This window comes from Oncorhynchus mykiss, chromosome 23, assembly GCF_013265735.2.
Source record: "Oncorhynchus mykiss isolate Arlee chromosome 23, USDA_OmykA_1.1, whole genome shotgun sequence".
Taxonomy (NCBI): domain Eukaryota; kingdom Metazoa; phylum Chordata; class Actinopteri; order Salmoniformes; family Salmonidae; genus Oncorhynchus; species Oncorhynchus mykiss.
In genome coordinates this window covers 18,595,211-18,610,872 of record NC_048587.1, presented here as the reverse complement: position 1 = coordinate 18,610,872, position 15,662 = coordinate 18,595,211, and the positions used below count along the sequence as shown (strand labels likewise).

Below are 15,662 nucleotides of genomic sequence, written 5' to 3'. Positions count from 1 at the left end.
GCTATGCGTCCTAAGGAAAAATACACTGCCAAGCCACACTGCTTCTTTATATAGATTTTTTTTTTTACCCCTTTTTCTCCCCAATTTTGTGGTATCCAATTGTTTTAGTAGTTACTATCTTGTCTCATCGCTACGGGTCGGGAGAGACCAAGGTTGAGAGTCATGCGTCCTCCGATCCACAACCCAACCAAGCCGCACTGCTTCTTAACACAGCGCGCATCCGACCCGGAAGCCAGCCGCACCAATGTGTCGGAGGAAACACCGTGCACCTGGCAACCTTGGTTAGCGCGCACTGCGCCCGGCCCGCCACAGGAGTCACTGGTGCGTGATGAGACAAGGACATCCCTACCGGCCAAGCCCTCCCTAACCCGGACGACACTAGGCCAATTGTACATCGCCCCATGGACCTCCCGGTCGCGGCCGGTTACGACAGAGCCTGGGCGCAAACCCAGAGTCTCTGATGGCACAGCTGGTGCTGCAGTACAGTGCCCTTAACCACTGCGCCAGCCGGGAGGCCCCGCCACACTGCTTCTTGACACACTGCTCACTTAACCCAGCCACACACAGCTGCACTAATGTGTTGGAGGAAACACCGACCAGCTGGCGACCAAAGTCAGCTTGGAGGCGCCCAGCCTGCCACAAGGAGTCGCTAGAGCACAATGGGACAAGGAAATCCCTGCCGGTCAAACCCTTCCCTAATCCAGGCGACGCTGGGCCAATTGTGCGCCGCCTCATGGATCTCCCGGTCACGGCCGGCTGTGACACAGCCTGGGATCCAACCCAGGTTTGTAGTGACACTCGGGAGGTCCCAATAAATGTTAAGGGTCTTATTCTGGTGACATGGAGACCGACTGATGCTTGACTGATGTTTGACAAATAAAAGTATTCTCACTCTTGACGGTTTTAATTCTCTTCATGTAACTAACCTACCTGCAGAGCCTATCCACACTGCATCGCCCTCCCCCCCCAAACTATGTACAGCAGGGGTCGGCAAATCTCACCTGAAAGTCGGAGGAACAGGACATAATAGCAGTCAAATTCATAGACCTACACTACAAATTAAACACAATTTTTAACACATCTGGTTAGTAGGCTATACAATCAGTTCAATGTCAATAACATGATTACATTGATAAAATCATTAATTTCTCTATTAAATTCATTTTATATTTCTGTGTGCCTTGATTGGGGAAAGAAATTTTGTAATCAAAATAAATTGTTGGGCTGAAAAAGGAGGATAATGAAAATAGAAGTTTCAGGGAAGAATGTATAGAGATAGGCATTCTTACCATATTTCTTCAATGTCAAACCACTGTTTGCAAATAATTAAATCTTAGACATCCTTATCTAAGCATGGCACTTTCAAAAGTTACCTTGCCACCCAGACAGACGCTCTACCTATGCAGAAAAATGTAAGCTTCAACTGCTGGCTACTCATGTCATGCGGAGTGGAACAGGTGAACCCAAGAGCAGATGCAGACGATGAGACTGGGATGAGGTACCCAAGGTATTTATTGAAACACAGGTGGAGGATGGGGTGCAGGCCAGGGGAAGCTTGGGTGGGTTACAGGAAGCCCGGTGCGGAGGTTGAGGCTGGAGCGAGGGGAGTTGGGACTGGGTAAGCAGGTCCGGAGAGGAATCCAAGAACGCAGTGGAGTGGGGGGGGGGGGGGAGACAGGGGACAAAGTCAGAGCGAGCAGAACTGTACCGGAGAGGAAAACAGTGTCAGGCAAGGGAAAACAGGCATAACATGAAACCAGGATCTAAGTCAGAACAAACTGTTAAAAAATGCAGACTGACTGAGCAGAGGTTACGATCTGGCAGCGTGGAAGTGGCAGAGCTGAGTATTTGTAGAGGTCTTGATTATGGAACAGGTTGCAGCTGGTGGGGATCTGCTCTGCCTCCAGCACACCTGTCTCCACCCACAGAGAGGAAGAGGGAGAGAGTACTGGGGGAGTGGCAGGATGAGAAGTAGAGGACAAGGCAGGAGCAGATGTAACAACTCGTCCATTGCATAACCCAAAAACAGAAGTGCTTCCCTAAAAGCTGATTGGGTTTAAACAAACATCTCTTTTCAGACAGTGAAAAGCTCAATAGGGACAGAATAGCAATGTCAATTGGTTTGTCTCCTTGAATATTATAGGCCGCAGCTCAGCTTCAGAATGGCATAGGGAGGTATCAATATATACCCATATGCAACGGAGTCGTCTTTCGCAGGCATTTTAAAGCTTATTTCTACCATAAGGCATCAGAGTTAAGCATTGTTATACGACCTGGATATATAATCTGGATACTTTTTATGTATTTATTTCTAAATATAAAGCAAACAATAGATACTTTTTGCATGGCATACCCTCACTCGATTTGAGCCCAAACACACCAAGCCCTTCCCAGACACAGAGGTATTTAAGAAGCGCATGTGACAGTATTGGAGGATTTGGCTATACCGACATCTATGGATAGCATAATTGTGTTTGTCAAACAGGTAGGCCTACCACGTTTTTGAACAAGATGAAATAGAATTACATATATAATAATTGGAGCCTATGAGTAGGCCCCAAAAAATGTTTGGTGCATGCGTGCACATATAAGGTCCCTTACCGGGCAGAAAGGAATTTTACTTTAACCCCGGCATCAGAGAGTTACAATGTCGCAATCACTATGCAGCCAACAGCCTATAGTAGAAAACCGAGTTTCTTACTAATAATATGCCACCTGTTATCACAATTGTTACAATTAGAATAAAAATACACGTTTATTTAACATATAATTTAATATTCCCGTATAACTGTAAAAAGAGTGAGATCATTTGAGCTTTGGAAACAAGTGCTTTCATAAATGCATGGCGGGCCTTGTTTTGCTGGAGCAGTGTAAAATAGGCTTCCTGTCAATAACTCAGCCTTAATGAATTTTGTTAATTTACATATCGAATTTGATTGTCCATCAGTTACAGCATTTCGTGGCCCGCCTAGAGTGGCCTCTTTCCTCTGCTTTGGCGCTGTCAGCGATGTTCTCTCAGTAGCTGTCTATGGTCGTGAAATCAAAGCAAAGATACCCAGCATTTCCACAAACTTGAGAAAGTTCCCATTATTTGGCTCATTCAGCCTGTCGGTAATCCCACAATGTTCTGGGTGGCCATTACGTGTATCAGGGCCATGAGTCTCTGCATCACCTGCTGCCAATGGAGAGTCTCTCCTCCAAAAGCCCATTGGGCATCGATAGTTTGCTTGGACACCAGGCGGAACTCCAGCTCCTTCTACCTCTGGAAGGAGATTTTTCCTCATAATCCTGGACTATCGGACCACCATTTTATTACATTTGCAACAAATAATCTGCTCAGACCGCAACATCAAAAGTTGTGCTATAAATTCACAGACAACAAAGATTCCTTGATGTCCTTCGACTCCCTCTGTCTACCCAAGGACGCCAGAGGACAAAAATCAGTTAACCACCTAACTGAGGAACTCAATTTAAATCTTGCGCAATACCCTAAATGCAGTTGCACCCCTAAAAACATTTCTCATAACTAGCTCCCTGGTATACAGAAAATACCCGAGCTCTGAAGCAAGCTTCCAGAAAATTGGAACGGAAATGGCGCCACACCAAACTGGAAGTCTTCCGACTAGCTTGGAAAGATAGTGCTGTGCAGTATCGAAGAGCCCTCACTGCTGCTCAATCATCCTACTTTTCCAACTTAATTGAGGAAAATAAGAACAATCCGAAATTCCTTTGATACTGTCGCAAAGCTAAATAAAAAGCAGCATTCCCAAAGAGAGGATGGCTTTCACTTCAGCAGTAATAAATTCATGAACTCCTGAGGAAAAGATCATGATTATTAGAAAGCAAATTACGGACTCCTCTTTAAATCTGCGTATTCCTTCAAAGCTCAGTTGTCCTGAGTCTGCACAACTCTGCCAGGACCTAGGATCAAGAGAGACACGCAAGTGTTTTAGTACTATATCTCTTGACACAATGATGAAAATAATCATGGCCTCTGAACCGTCAAGCTACATACTGGACCCTATTTCAACTAAACTACTGAAAGAGCTGCTTCGTGTGCTTGGCCCGCCTATGTTGAACATAATAAACGACTCTCTATCCACCGGATGTGTACCAAACTCACTAAAAGTGGCAGTAATAAAGCCAAACCTTGACCCAGAAAATATTTTTAAAAACTATCGTCCTATATCGAATCTTCCATTCCTCTCAAATTTTAGAAAAGGCTGTTGCGCAGCAACTCACTGCCTTCCTGAAGACAAACAATGTATACGAAATGCATCAGTCTGGTTTTAGACCCCATCATAGCACTGAGACTGCACTTGTGAAGGTGGTAAATTACCTTTTAATGGCATCAGACAGAGGCTCTGCATCTGTCCTCGTGCTCCTAGACCTTAGTGTTGCTTTTGATACCATCGATCACCACATTCTTTTGGAGAGATTGGAAACCCAAATTGGTCTACACTGACAAGTTCTGGCCTGGTTTAGATCTTATCTGTCGGAAAGATATCAGTTGGTCTCTGTAAATGGTTTGGCCTCTGACAAATCAACTGTAAATTTCGGTGTTGCTCAAGGTTCCGTTTTAGGACCACTATTGTTGTCACTATATATTTTACCTCTTGGGGATGTCATTCGAAAACATAATGTTAACTTTCACTGCTATGCGGATGACACACAGCTGTACATTTCAATGAAACATGGTGAAGCCCAAAAATTGCTCTCACTAGAAGCATGTGTGGAACCGGCACAGGACATACCGGGCTGGGGAGGCGCACTGGAGGCCTGGTGCATGGAGCTGGCACAGATGGCACCAGACTGATGACACGTTCTTCAGGACGAATGCCGTGCAGAACACACCTGGCCAACCTCTCTCCTCTCTCCCCCAACTTCTCCCTGACGGTCTCTGGCTCTTCAGGGCGAGTGCGAGGAACCGGCATAGGTGGCACTGGACTGGGGAGGTGCACTGGAGACCTGGTGTGTGGAGCAGGCACAGATGGCACCGGACTGACGTCACGCTCTTCAGCATACACCTCGCTACAACCTCCCTCTGGTATCTTTCATTGAATTCCTCCCAAATGGGCTCTGGCAGTCCCCGCTGCTCAGTCGACCACCCCATGTGCCCCCCCCCAAAAAAAAATCTTGGAGTTTCTGTTGCCTCGGACCCCGACGCCGTTGCGGTCCTTCTTGATCTTTCTGAGATTCTCTCCAAGGAAGGGTCTCGCATCCTCCCCGGATTTCCTCCCAGGTCCAACTCACTTTATCCTCCCGAGCACGCTGCTTGGTTCTTGATTGGTGGGATATTCTGTCACGGTAGTGATAATGGACGGACCAAGGCGCAGCGTGATTTGAGTTCCACATCCTTTTATTAACTTCTTATGGTATAGGCGACGGTTGCGTCCCACTTGGGCAGAAAACGGAAAATACAGCGCGGAATTTTTAAAATCAAACTTTTATTAAATCACACATGTAAGATACTCAATTAAAGCTACACTCGTTGTGAATCCAGCCAACATGTCAGATTTTAAAAAGGCTTTTCCGCGAAAGCATAAGAAGCCATTATCTGATAACCCAATAGTAAACAAAGAGGGTAGCATATTTCAACCCTGCAGGCGCTACACAAAACGCAGAAATAAAATACACTGCTCAAAAAAATAAAGGGAACACTAAAATAACATCCTAGATCTGAATGAAATATTCTTATTAAATACTTTTTTCTTTACATAGTTGAATGTGCTGACAACAAAATCACACAAAAATTGTCAATGGAAATCAAATTTATCAACCCATGGAGGTCTGGATTTGGAGTCACACTCAAAATTAAAGTGGAAAACCACACTACAGGCTGATCCAACTTTGATGTAAGGTCCTTAAAACAAATCAAAATGAGGCTCAGTCTTGTGTGAGGCCTCCACGTGCCTGTATGACCTCCCTACAACGCCTGGGCATGCTCCTGATGAGGTGGCGGATGCTCCTGAGGGATCTCCTCCCAGACCTGGACTAAAGCATCCGCCAACTCCTGGACAGTCTGTGGTGCAACGTGGCATTGGTGGATGGAGAGAGACATGATGTCCCAGATGTGCTCAATTGGATTCAGGTCTGGGAAATGGGCGGGCCAATCCATAGCATCAATGCCTTCCTCTTGCAGGAACTGCTGACACACTCCAGCCACATGAGGTCTAGCATTGTCTTGCATTAGGAGGAACCCAGGGCCAACCGCACCAGCATATGGTCTCAGTACCTAATGGCAGTCAGGCTACCTCTGGCGAGCACATGGAGGGCTGTGCGGCCCCCCAAAGAAATGCCACCCCACACCATGACTGACCCACCGCCAAACCAGTCATGCTGGAGGATGTTGCAGGCAGCAGAACGTTCTCCACGGCGTCTCCAGACTGTCACATGTTCTCAGTGTGAATCTGCTTTCATCTGTGAAGAGCACAGGGCGCCAGTGGCGAATTTGCCAATCTTGGTGTTCTCTGGCAAATGCCAAACGTCCAGCACGGTGTTGGGCTGTAAGCACAACCCCCACCTGTGGACGTTGGGCCCTCATACCACCCTCATGGAGTCTGTTTCTGACCGTTTGATCAGACACATGCACATTTGTGGCCTGCTGGAGGTCATTTTGCAGGGCTCTGGCAGTGCTCCTCCTTGCACAAAGGCGGAGGTAGCGGTCCTGCTGCTGGGTTGTTGCTCTCCTACGGCCTCCACCACATCTCCTGATGTACTGGCCTGTCTCCTGGTAGCGCCTCCATGCTCTGGACACTACGCTGACAGACACAGCAAACCTTCTTGCCACAGCTCGCATTGATGTGCCCTCCTGGATGAGCTGCACTACCTGAGCCACTTGTGTGGGTTGTAGACTCCGTCTCATGCTACCACTCGAGTGAAAGCACCGCCAGCATTCAAACGTGACCAAAACATCAGGCAGGAAGCATAGGAACTGAGAAGTGGTCTGTGGTACCACCTGCAGAACCACTCCTTTATTGGGGGTGTCTTGCTAATTGCCTATAATTTCCACCTGTTGTCTATTCCAGTTGCACAACAGCATGTGAAATTTGTCAATCAGTGTTGCTTCCTAAGTGGACAGTTTGATTTCACAGAAGTGTGATTGACTTGGAGTTACATTGTGTTGTTTAAGTGGTCCCTTTATTTTTTGAGCAGTGTATAAAACATGCATTACCTTTGACAAGCTTCTTTTGTTGGCCCTCCAATATGTCCCATAAACATCACAATTGGTCCTTTTGTTCGATTAATTCCATCCATATATATCCAAATGTCCATTTATTTGACGCTTTTGGTCCAGAAATAAACAGCTTCCAAAAAAATGCAACGTCACTACAAAATATTTCAAAAGTTGCCTATAAACTTTGCTAAAATATTTCAAACTACTTTTGTAATACAACTTTAGGTATTTTTAAACGTTAATAATCAATCAAATTGTAGACGGGTCTATCTGTGTTCAATACAGGAAGATAACAAACCATGCTACTTTTCACGTCTTGCGCAACTCTCAGTGTTACCCAGTTCCTAGATGGCCTACTTCTTCATTGCACAAATGAATAACCTCAACCAAATTCCAAAGACTGGTGACATCCAGTGGAAGTGGTAGGAAGGTTCCTAAGAAATCTCATTTGCCAATGAGAACTCAGTGAACAGACAAGAGACCAAAAAAAATAAAAAATCTGAACGGTTAGTCCTCGGGGTTTTGCCTGCGACATAAGTTCTACAGGTGGGAACAGGGACACCTTAAGTATGATCCCCAATTAGAGACAACGATAATCAGGTGCCTCTAATTGGGAACCACACTCAAACCCAAACATAGAAATATATTGACTAGATCCCCCCTAGTCCCACCCTGACCTAACACACCATAGAGAACCCTGAGGGCTCTCTGTGGTCAGGGCGTGACACTATGCCAGTTCGTCCTGTTTGTTCAAGTCAATCAGAGTTTTCTCTCAGCTCCTGCTTTTCCCCAGTCTCTTTCTTGCCCTCCTGGTTTTGACCCTTGCCTGTCCTGACTCTGAGCCTGCCATCTTGTGCCTTTGCTACTACTCTGGATTATCCACCCCCTGCCTGCCCGGACTTGTCGTTTGCCTGCTCCTGTTGCAATAAACATTGCTACTTCAACAGTCTGTACTTGGGTCTTAACTTAAACCTGATAGAAGTAGGTGTTGCAGTGTGACAGGTACAGTTGTTGACATGGGATGTGTGTTTGAGTGCCTCTGGCCACTTTCCTGGTCTGCAGCTATCAGAGGATCAGGCCAGGTGAGGACCAATTTTCTCCCCAGGCAGCGAGAAGAGACTGCAGGTGTGAATACTCTCTGTACTCTGCTGTTCATGCTCCCAGGTGATTTTATTGATACGTGTTGGCCCTTAGGTCTTTGGCATGGCAAGCAGTACCGGAGTGCCAAGTCTAAGACAAAAAGGCTTCTCAACAGTTTTTACCCAACAGTAAAAAAAGGCTTCTCAACAGTCTTATGGCTTATAAGACTCCTGAACAGGTAACCAAATGGTTACCCAGACTATTTGCATTGTGTGCCCCCCCCAACCCCTCTTTTACGCTGCTGCTACTCTCTGTTTATCATATATGCATAGTCACTTTAACTATACATTCATGTACATTCTACCACAATTGACCCGACCAACCAGCTATCTGCATTGTGTCCAACCACCCGCCAACCCTTCTTTGTAGCTACTGCTACTCTCTGTTCATCATATATGCATAGTCACTTTAACCATATCTACATGTACATACTACCTCAATGAGCCTGACTATCGGGTGTCTGTAGATAGCCTTGCTACTGTTATTTTCAAATGCCTTTTTACTGTTTTATTTCTTTACTTACCTACACACACACCCACATACCTTATTTTCGCACTATTGGTTAGAGCCTGTAAGTAAGCATTTCACTGTAAGTTTGTTGTATTCGGCGCACGTGACAAATAAACGTTGATTTGATTCGTCAGGCAGTGAAGACTAAAGGGTCAAAATGTATCAATACAATCACCTAGGAGCATGAACAGCAGTGTGCTGCATTTTTCTTTTTCAGGAGTTCGCCAGTGTCCACCACCTGCCAAAAAAGTACCTAGATATGGAATGTGTTCTTCAGCTTTTGTAGATGTACTCTCCAATGTGTAGCCTATTAACTCTCCCAACTGGTCTGGCACACCGATCACTAGCTTTAAAAGCAGCTTTCAACATAATGACTAATGTTAGTGCAGAGTGCTCTATTGCCCTACATTATGAGAACGCGTGCCATCATTACAGCACAGGGGTGGAGACTGGCAACTCAGAGCGAGCACATGGATAAAAGAGAGAGCATGTGCGGCTTTCTCACTTACGTAAATATATCCATGTACAAAAATGTGCTATTAGGGTTGCGTGACTCGCGCGCAACCGCGTATGCCGCCCCATCCTCTTCTGCGATTGTCAAACTGTTTTATACCACTGTGTCTCACCGACTACCAATATCAAGACCATAACCAACGTAAACTGTTAGTCAACATTCACATCGAGAATTGATAACTTCCCAAAACAGATTCCCACTGTGGAGCCAACGAGAAGTTCTAATTTCCTCAGTGTATTTGCCTATTGCTGGAACACGGACCGGACAGCTGTCGGATTGTGTCAGTACTCCGGGCTATTTTCTATTTTCCCACCTACAACCCATGTCGAGTGGCCGGTCCGTCCTGGAGGGCACGGGAGGAGCTATGAACGGCACCCTGCGCTCGGTTCGGAAGGGCATCTCATGTCGGTTCCAGGACCCAAACTGCACGCGCAACGTGGAGACGCTTTCCTCCTGGAATGACACCGTGGTCAATGAGTACCGGCTGGTGGATCTGCCTTCTGTCACCTCTGTAAGTGTTTCACCTGTGCATTCTGTCCCAGGGAAATGAAATAAATAGTCGAAGTAGCCTGATCATTCATGCAGGACATAGGTTTGAGTAGAGTGGTTTGCTTTGAGTATGGTTGTAAGAATTTGCTATGATTGTACATGTTCCTCATGTCAAGTCATTTATTTAAATGACTGATGCAGCTATAATTTCTGAATGTTATTGCCTTGTCTTGTTCAGAAATCTTTATCTAAGTAGATCAACAATTCAGATGGACATAGATAAAAAATAAAAAAAAATGGATATTTTTTGCATGATAGGCACATTAGGCCTAGAAATCTACTCTCAGCAAAAAAAACTATCTTGACAGCTGTTATGAAACGCATGAATACCATTCTTCTCTGGGTGCAGATTTGACCTGTAAAAAATGCTTATCCATTCACACTGTAAAAAAGTGTTAAGTTCTACAGAGCAGATCTGACTAGAGAATGAAAAGTAAGCAAGATGTTCATTACACTTGTAGTCAAATAGGATCATGTGCATCAAACATTCATGGTTTGGTTAGACTGTCGATCAATAATAACGTACAGCAATGATTCAGAATGGACTCGCATACTTCAGCCTCACTCTTTGTCTGTACTGTATAGTGCCTCCCCAAGGCTATCGATTTGTCACCTATTTGAAAACCTTTATTGATGGCCCATGTCCCTGTTCCTAGCTTTTGCTCTCTCTCTTTCTGCCTGTCTCTCTCTCTCTCGCCTGTCTGTCTGTCGGTCTGTCTCTGTGTTTGTGTGTTTCATAGTTATTTGTGAGGTATTTAATGTAACTGTCTAGCTTGCATTCTCGTCTGTCTTACTAAATTGTTCTTAAAGAAGGTTACTCACAGTGTAAATACTAATGCTGAGCTTTTTTTTCAAATCAAAGGGTAAATGAGGTGCAGAGCCCTTTTGGTGGGTAAATATCACCTGCCACCTTTGATTAAATATCAGGATGTCTTTCTGTACATTCTGATGGCATTTCCCTGTGTCTGTCCCTGTCCATGAGTTGACACAGCTGTGAGGGATTGCATTCAGATAAGGGGTGTCTGAGTATCACAATTAGACCGCACAACTTCAATCAGAACCATCCTGTCAGTATAGAAAGGTTTGAAACAAACAAAATAATAATTTAAAAAATCCTGAATATTTTTGTTCTACTTTCATGCTGGATTTTGATGTGAATGTTTTCATTCAGTGATAGCTGACTCATTTTAGCTGCTCCCTCCTGCTTTCCCTCCCCAATCCCTATCTTAGCTCAACATACAGAATTGCATCAAATCCCTTCACAAAATTAAAAAAATGCACACTCCTGCATTTCCAGATATTGTTTGTTGGTCTGTTAATTTTGGGGGTTTTCCACACGCACTCAAACCACCGCCGTCAACTTTCGAGACAGAAGTCTCCACGGCATACACAGACAGACGCCGAGTGGCTCGAGCATTGCAATACGTTGTTGGGTTTTGCATAGAAAGAGCACTTCATTGATATTGTGGAACAATAGCAGGACTGTCAGTTTGTGATTAGATGTGCACTTGGGAAAATGCACCCATCCATCTTCATTCCTGAAGGAACCGAGGCACTGCAGAAGGTTGACAATTTATGCAGTACAAAAAAACGTGAAATGTATATTAATAGACAGAAATGCATTCCGTATGTCCCATAGGCACTTGACGTGTCTGATTTCTCGTGGCACTTCTGCATTTGTAGCCAGACATAATGAGATTGCCAGAGGCTGTTGGAAAATGGGTTAGTGGCACTGTCTATTGTGTGTGTGATTCATATAAACATAAATAAAAAAAAAATCTGAATCCACTTACACCAGAGTGACTAGGGTTGTTGATTCATAAAACAGGCCTTCCAGAGATTAAATTAAGCCAGTGTAATGCCAACCTCTGGAATGCAATCACCCAATCCTTTTAGTCACCTTGTGTTACAGTGCTGTAATGACACAGCTGGAGCAGCAGGTGGCACACTGCCTCCTGATAATGGCTGATGGTCACTGACCTTCAGGTATGTTTTTTTATTTAACTAGGCAAGTCAGTTAAGAACAAATTCTTATTTATACCCCTGCCAAACCTGGACGATGCTAGGACAATTGCGAGCCGCCCTATGGGACTCCCGATCACAGCCAGAAGTGCCTTAGACCGCTGCGCCACTTGACATGTAGTCCTGTGGCCTTTCCCCAAAACTCCTCTCTTAATCCCCAATATCATATCTATCTGAAGAGTTGACAGGTGATTACTATACCCAACCGATATATTGGTTTACCGATATTATCGGCCGACATTGTCCTTGTAACGCTATACCGGTATTGGCTCTTTAATATCAGCCTCACGTGCCTTCTTCACACTCTAAATACTCAGTTATCTGTTCCATTTAGTAATTAATTTAAGCACGACCCAAAACCCCGCCCGGTTGTTGTGTGGTATTTAAGCCTTTACATTTGAAAGACCATGATGACGCCAGGAGCGGTCCAAAAAACAGCCTTAATTAAATCCCCATATCAACAGATGTTCCCACAGAGGAGGCACTGTGACTGTCTCCGGCACATCAATAACTCTGATGCCGGGGGCGTTGTGTTTACATGCAGGCAAACTGTCTCAATCGATTCTCCTCCACTGAGCTGTACACGCACATGACAGAAAAACCAATCGCCCAGGTAATCCAGCCAGAGGCCTTCAGCACGACAGAGGGGGGGAAAAAAAAGATCAATTCAGAAAACCCCAAGTTGAACCATCAATCATTAAATATGTATCGGAGGTGAAAGATCAAACAAAGGGAAAAAAGTTCACAAAAGTCATGTTCATCTCATCCACAGCCATGTTGTAGCCTGTTATACTATAAGCCTGGCAAGCAAAGCTAGTCAGGCTCTGGCTCACTGAGATTCTTATTTCTACACCACGCACAACCACTTCAAATGGTGGCTTTCCAATTCAAATCTCCCTGATTAGAAGCATGGAGGTCCATCAAGAAATGGGATTGTGGAGATCTACATACAGACACTGTGTCCACAAAGTATCCTCCTCCGATAACAGATGATTAGCCTGTCAGACTGTGTCCACAAAGTGTCCTCCTCCGATAACAGATGATTAGCCTGTCAGACCGTGTCCACAAAGTGTCCTCCTCCAATAAGATGATTAGCCTGTCAGACTGTGTCCACAAAGTATCCTCCTCCGATAACAGATGATTAGCCTGTCAGACTGTGTCCACAAAGTGTCCTCCTCTGATAACAGATGATTAGCCTGTCAGACCGTGTCCACAAAGTGTCCTCCTCCAATAAGATGATTAGCCTGTCAGACTGTGTCCACAAAGTATCCTCCTCCGATAACAGATGATTAGCCTGTCAAACTGTGTCCACAAAGTGTCCTCCTCCGATAACAGATTATTAGCTTGTCAGACTGTGTCCACAAAGTGTCCTCCTCCGATAACAGATGATTAGCCTGTCAGACCGTGAAATGTCAGAATAATAGTAGAGAAAATTATTTATTTAAGCTTTCATTTCTTTCATTACATTCCTAGTGGGTCAGAAGTATACATACACTCAATTAGCATTTGGTAGCTTTGCCTTTAAATTGTTTAACTTGGGTCAAATGTTTCTGATAGCCTTCCACAAGCTTCCCACAATAAGTTGGGTGAATTTTGGCCCATTCCTGACAGAGCTGGTGTAACTGAGGCCGGTTTGTAGGCCTCCTTGCTTGCATACGCTTTTTCAGTTCTGCCCACACATTTTCTATAGGATTGAGGTCGGGGCTTTGTAATGGCCACTCCAATACCTTGACTTTGTTGTCCTTAAGCCATTTTGCCACAACTTTGGAATTATGCTTGGGGTCATTGTCCATTTGGAAGACCCATTTGCAACCAACCTTTAACTTCCTGACTGATGTCTTGAGATGTTGCTTCAATATATGCACATAATTTTCCTTCCCTCATGATGCCATTGTGAAGTGCACCAGTCCCTCCCGCAGCAAAGCACCCCACAACATGATGCTACCACCCCTGTGCTTCACGGTTGGGATGGTGTTCTTCGTCTTGCAAGCCTCCCCCTTTTTCCTCCAAACATAATGATGGTCATTATGGCCAAACTGTTCTATTTCTGTTTCATCAGACCAGACATTTCCTGTTTCATCAGACATTTCTCCAAAAAGTACGATCTTTGTCCCCATGTGCAGTTGCAAACCGTAGTCTGTCTTTTTTATGGCGGGTTTGGAGCAGTGGCTTCTTCCTTGCAGAGCGATATAGAACTCGTTTTACTGTGGATATAGATACTTTTGTACATGTTTCCTCCAGCATCTTCACGAGGTCATTTGCTGTTGTTCTGGGATTGATTTGCACTTTTCGCACCAAAGTACGTTCATCTCTAGGAGACTGAACGCGTCTCCTTCCTGAGTGGTATGACGGCTCCATGGTGTTTATACTTGCATACTATTGTTTGTACAGACGAACGTGGTACCTTCAGGTGTTTGTAAATAGCTCCCAAGGATGAACCAGACTTGTGGAGGTCTATCTTTTTTTTCTGAAGTCTTAGCTAATTTCTTGTTATTTTCCCATGATGTCAAGCAAAGAGGCACTGGGTTTGAAGGTAGGCCTTGAAATACATCCACAGGTAAACCTCCAATTGACTCAAATTATGTCAATTAGCCTATCAGAAGCTTCTAAAGGCATGACCTCATTTTCTGGAATTTTCTAAGCTGTTTAAAGGCACAGTCAACTTAGTGTATGTGAACTTCTGACCCACTGGAAATGTGATACAGTGAATTTTAAGTGAAATAATCTGTCTGTAAACAATTGTTGGAAAAATTACTTGTGTCATGCACAAAGTAGATGTCCTAACCAACTTGCCAAAACTATAGTTTGTTAACAAGACATTTGTGGAGTGGTTGAAAAATGAGTTTTAATGACACCAACCTAAGTGTATGTAAACTTCCGAATTAAACTGTATACCTGTATGTCTTATCTCTATCAGAGTGTGTTTGTACAGCACTGAAAGAGGAGAGAGGATAGAGGCTCAGATGCTGGTCGGACAGTGAGGCAGACAGGCAAACGTGTCCACACATAAATGCATCGTGACTCTACAGCAACGGTCATCCTTCTGTATGTATCTCAGTGTTTAGAAATTGCTTTTTGAAGGTGCTTTTTGAAGCTGATAGAAATCCTAACCACGCTGTGCGGAGTGCCTCTCAGTGGGACTGTACCACGGTAGCTGTGTAATGATGATGTAATAACTGTTTAATTGCTGTGTAATAAGAACTGGGTTAGACTGTCTGATGGGTTAGGGCCGCTGTTTTATCACGCAAGAGGCAAAACTCAACTAAAGAGAAAACAATTACTGCCTTGCCTTGGTCATTACAAATCACTCACTTGATTTACATTGATAATAATTAATAATTAGGAAGATTGGACCGTTATTAAACAATCTGTTTCCTTTCTGGAATAGGTGGCCTTGAAAACAGTCTCCCACTGACTCTCACATGCCTCTCCCACTCATGACCACCCACCACGGCACTGACCGCTGGCTCTGATAGCGACAACTTGTAATTACTATTCTAAAGAGGGAGACCTGAACTGTCTCTGCTCCTAATTCATGCCGAATTAAATTAATTGACCTCGTGTATGAGGATGGCAGGGCTTCAGTAGCGTTCACGCTGTCAATTCATGCAAATGGTAATCAGATATTGTTGGCGTCAGCAGGTTTTCGAACGTAGCATTAGTCAGCACTGAATCAGTTAAAATTGATATAGCTTTATTATTTCCCTCAGGGAAAATTATTAAGTCAGAGAGGACAAGAGCACAACTATA

General features: G+C 44.5%; 1 protein-coding gene across 1 annotated transcript in view; it reads left to right on the top strand.

Moving 5' to 3' along the window:
• Window positions 1-9,342: 9,342 nt before the first annotated feature.
• LOC110502386 (melanopsin-A-like) overlaps window positions 9,343-15,662 on the top strand; it is a 74,165-nt gene continuing 67,845 nt past the window's right edge. Inside the window, exon 1 of the mRNA XM_021580372.2 lies at window positions 9,343-9,852. Within this exon, the coding sequence (XP_021436047.2) occupies window positions 9,664-9,852 (189 nt within the window). The 5' untranslated portion in view covers window positions 9,343-9,663. The remainder of the gene's footprint in view (window positions 9,853-15,662) is intronic.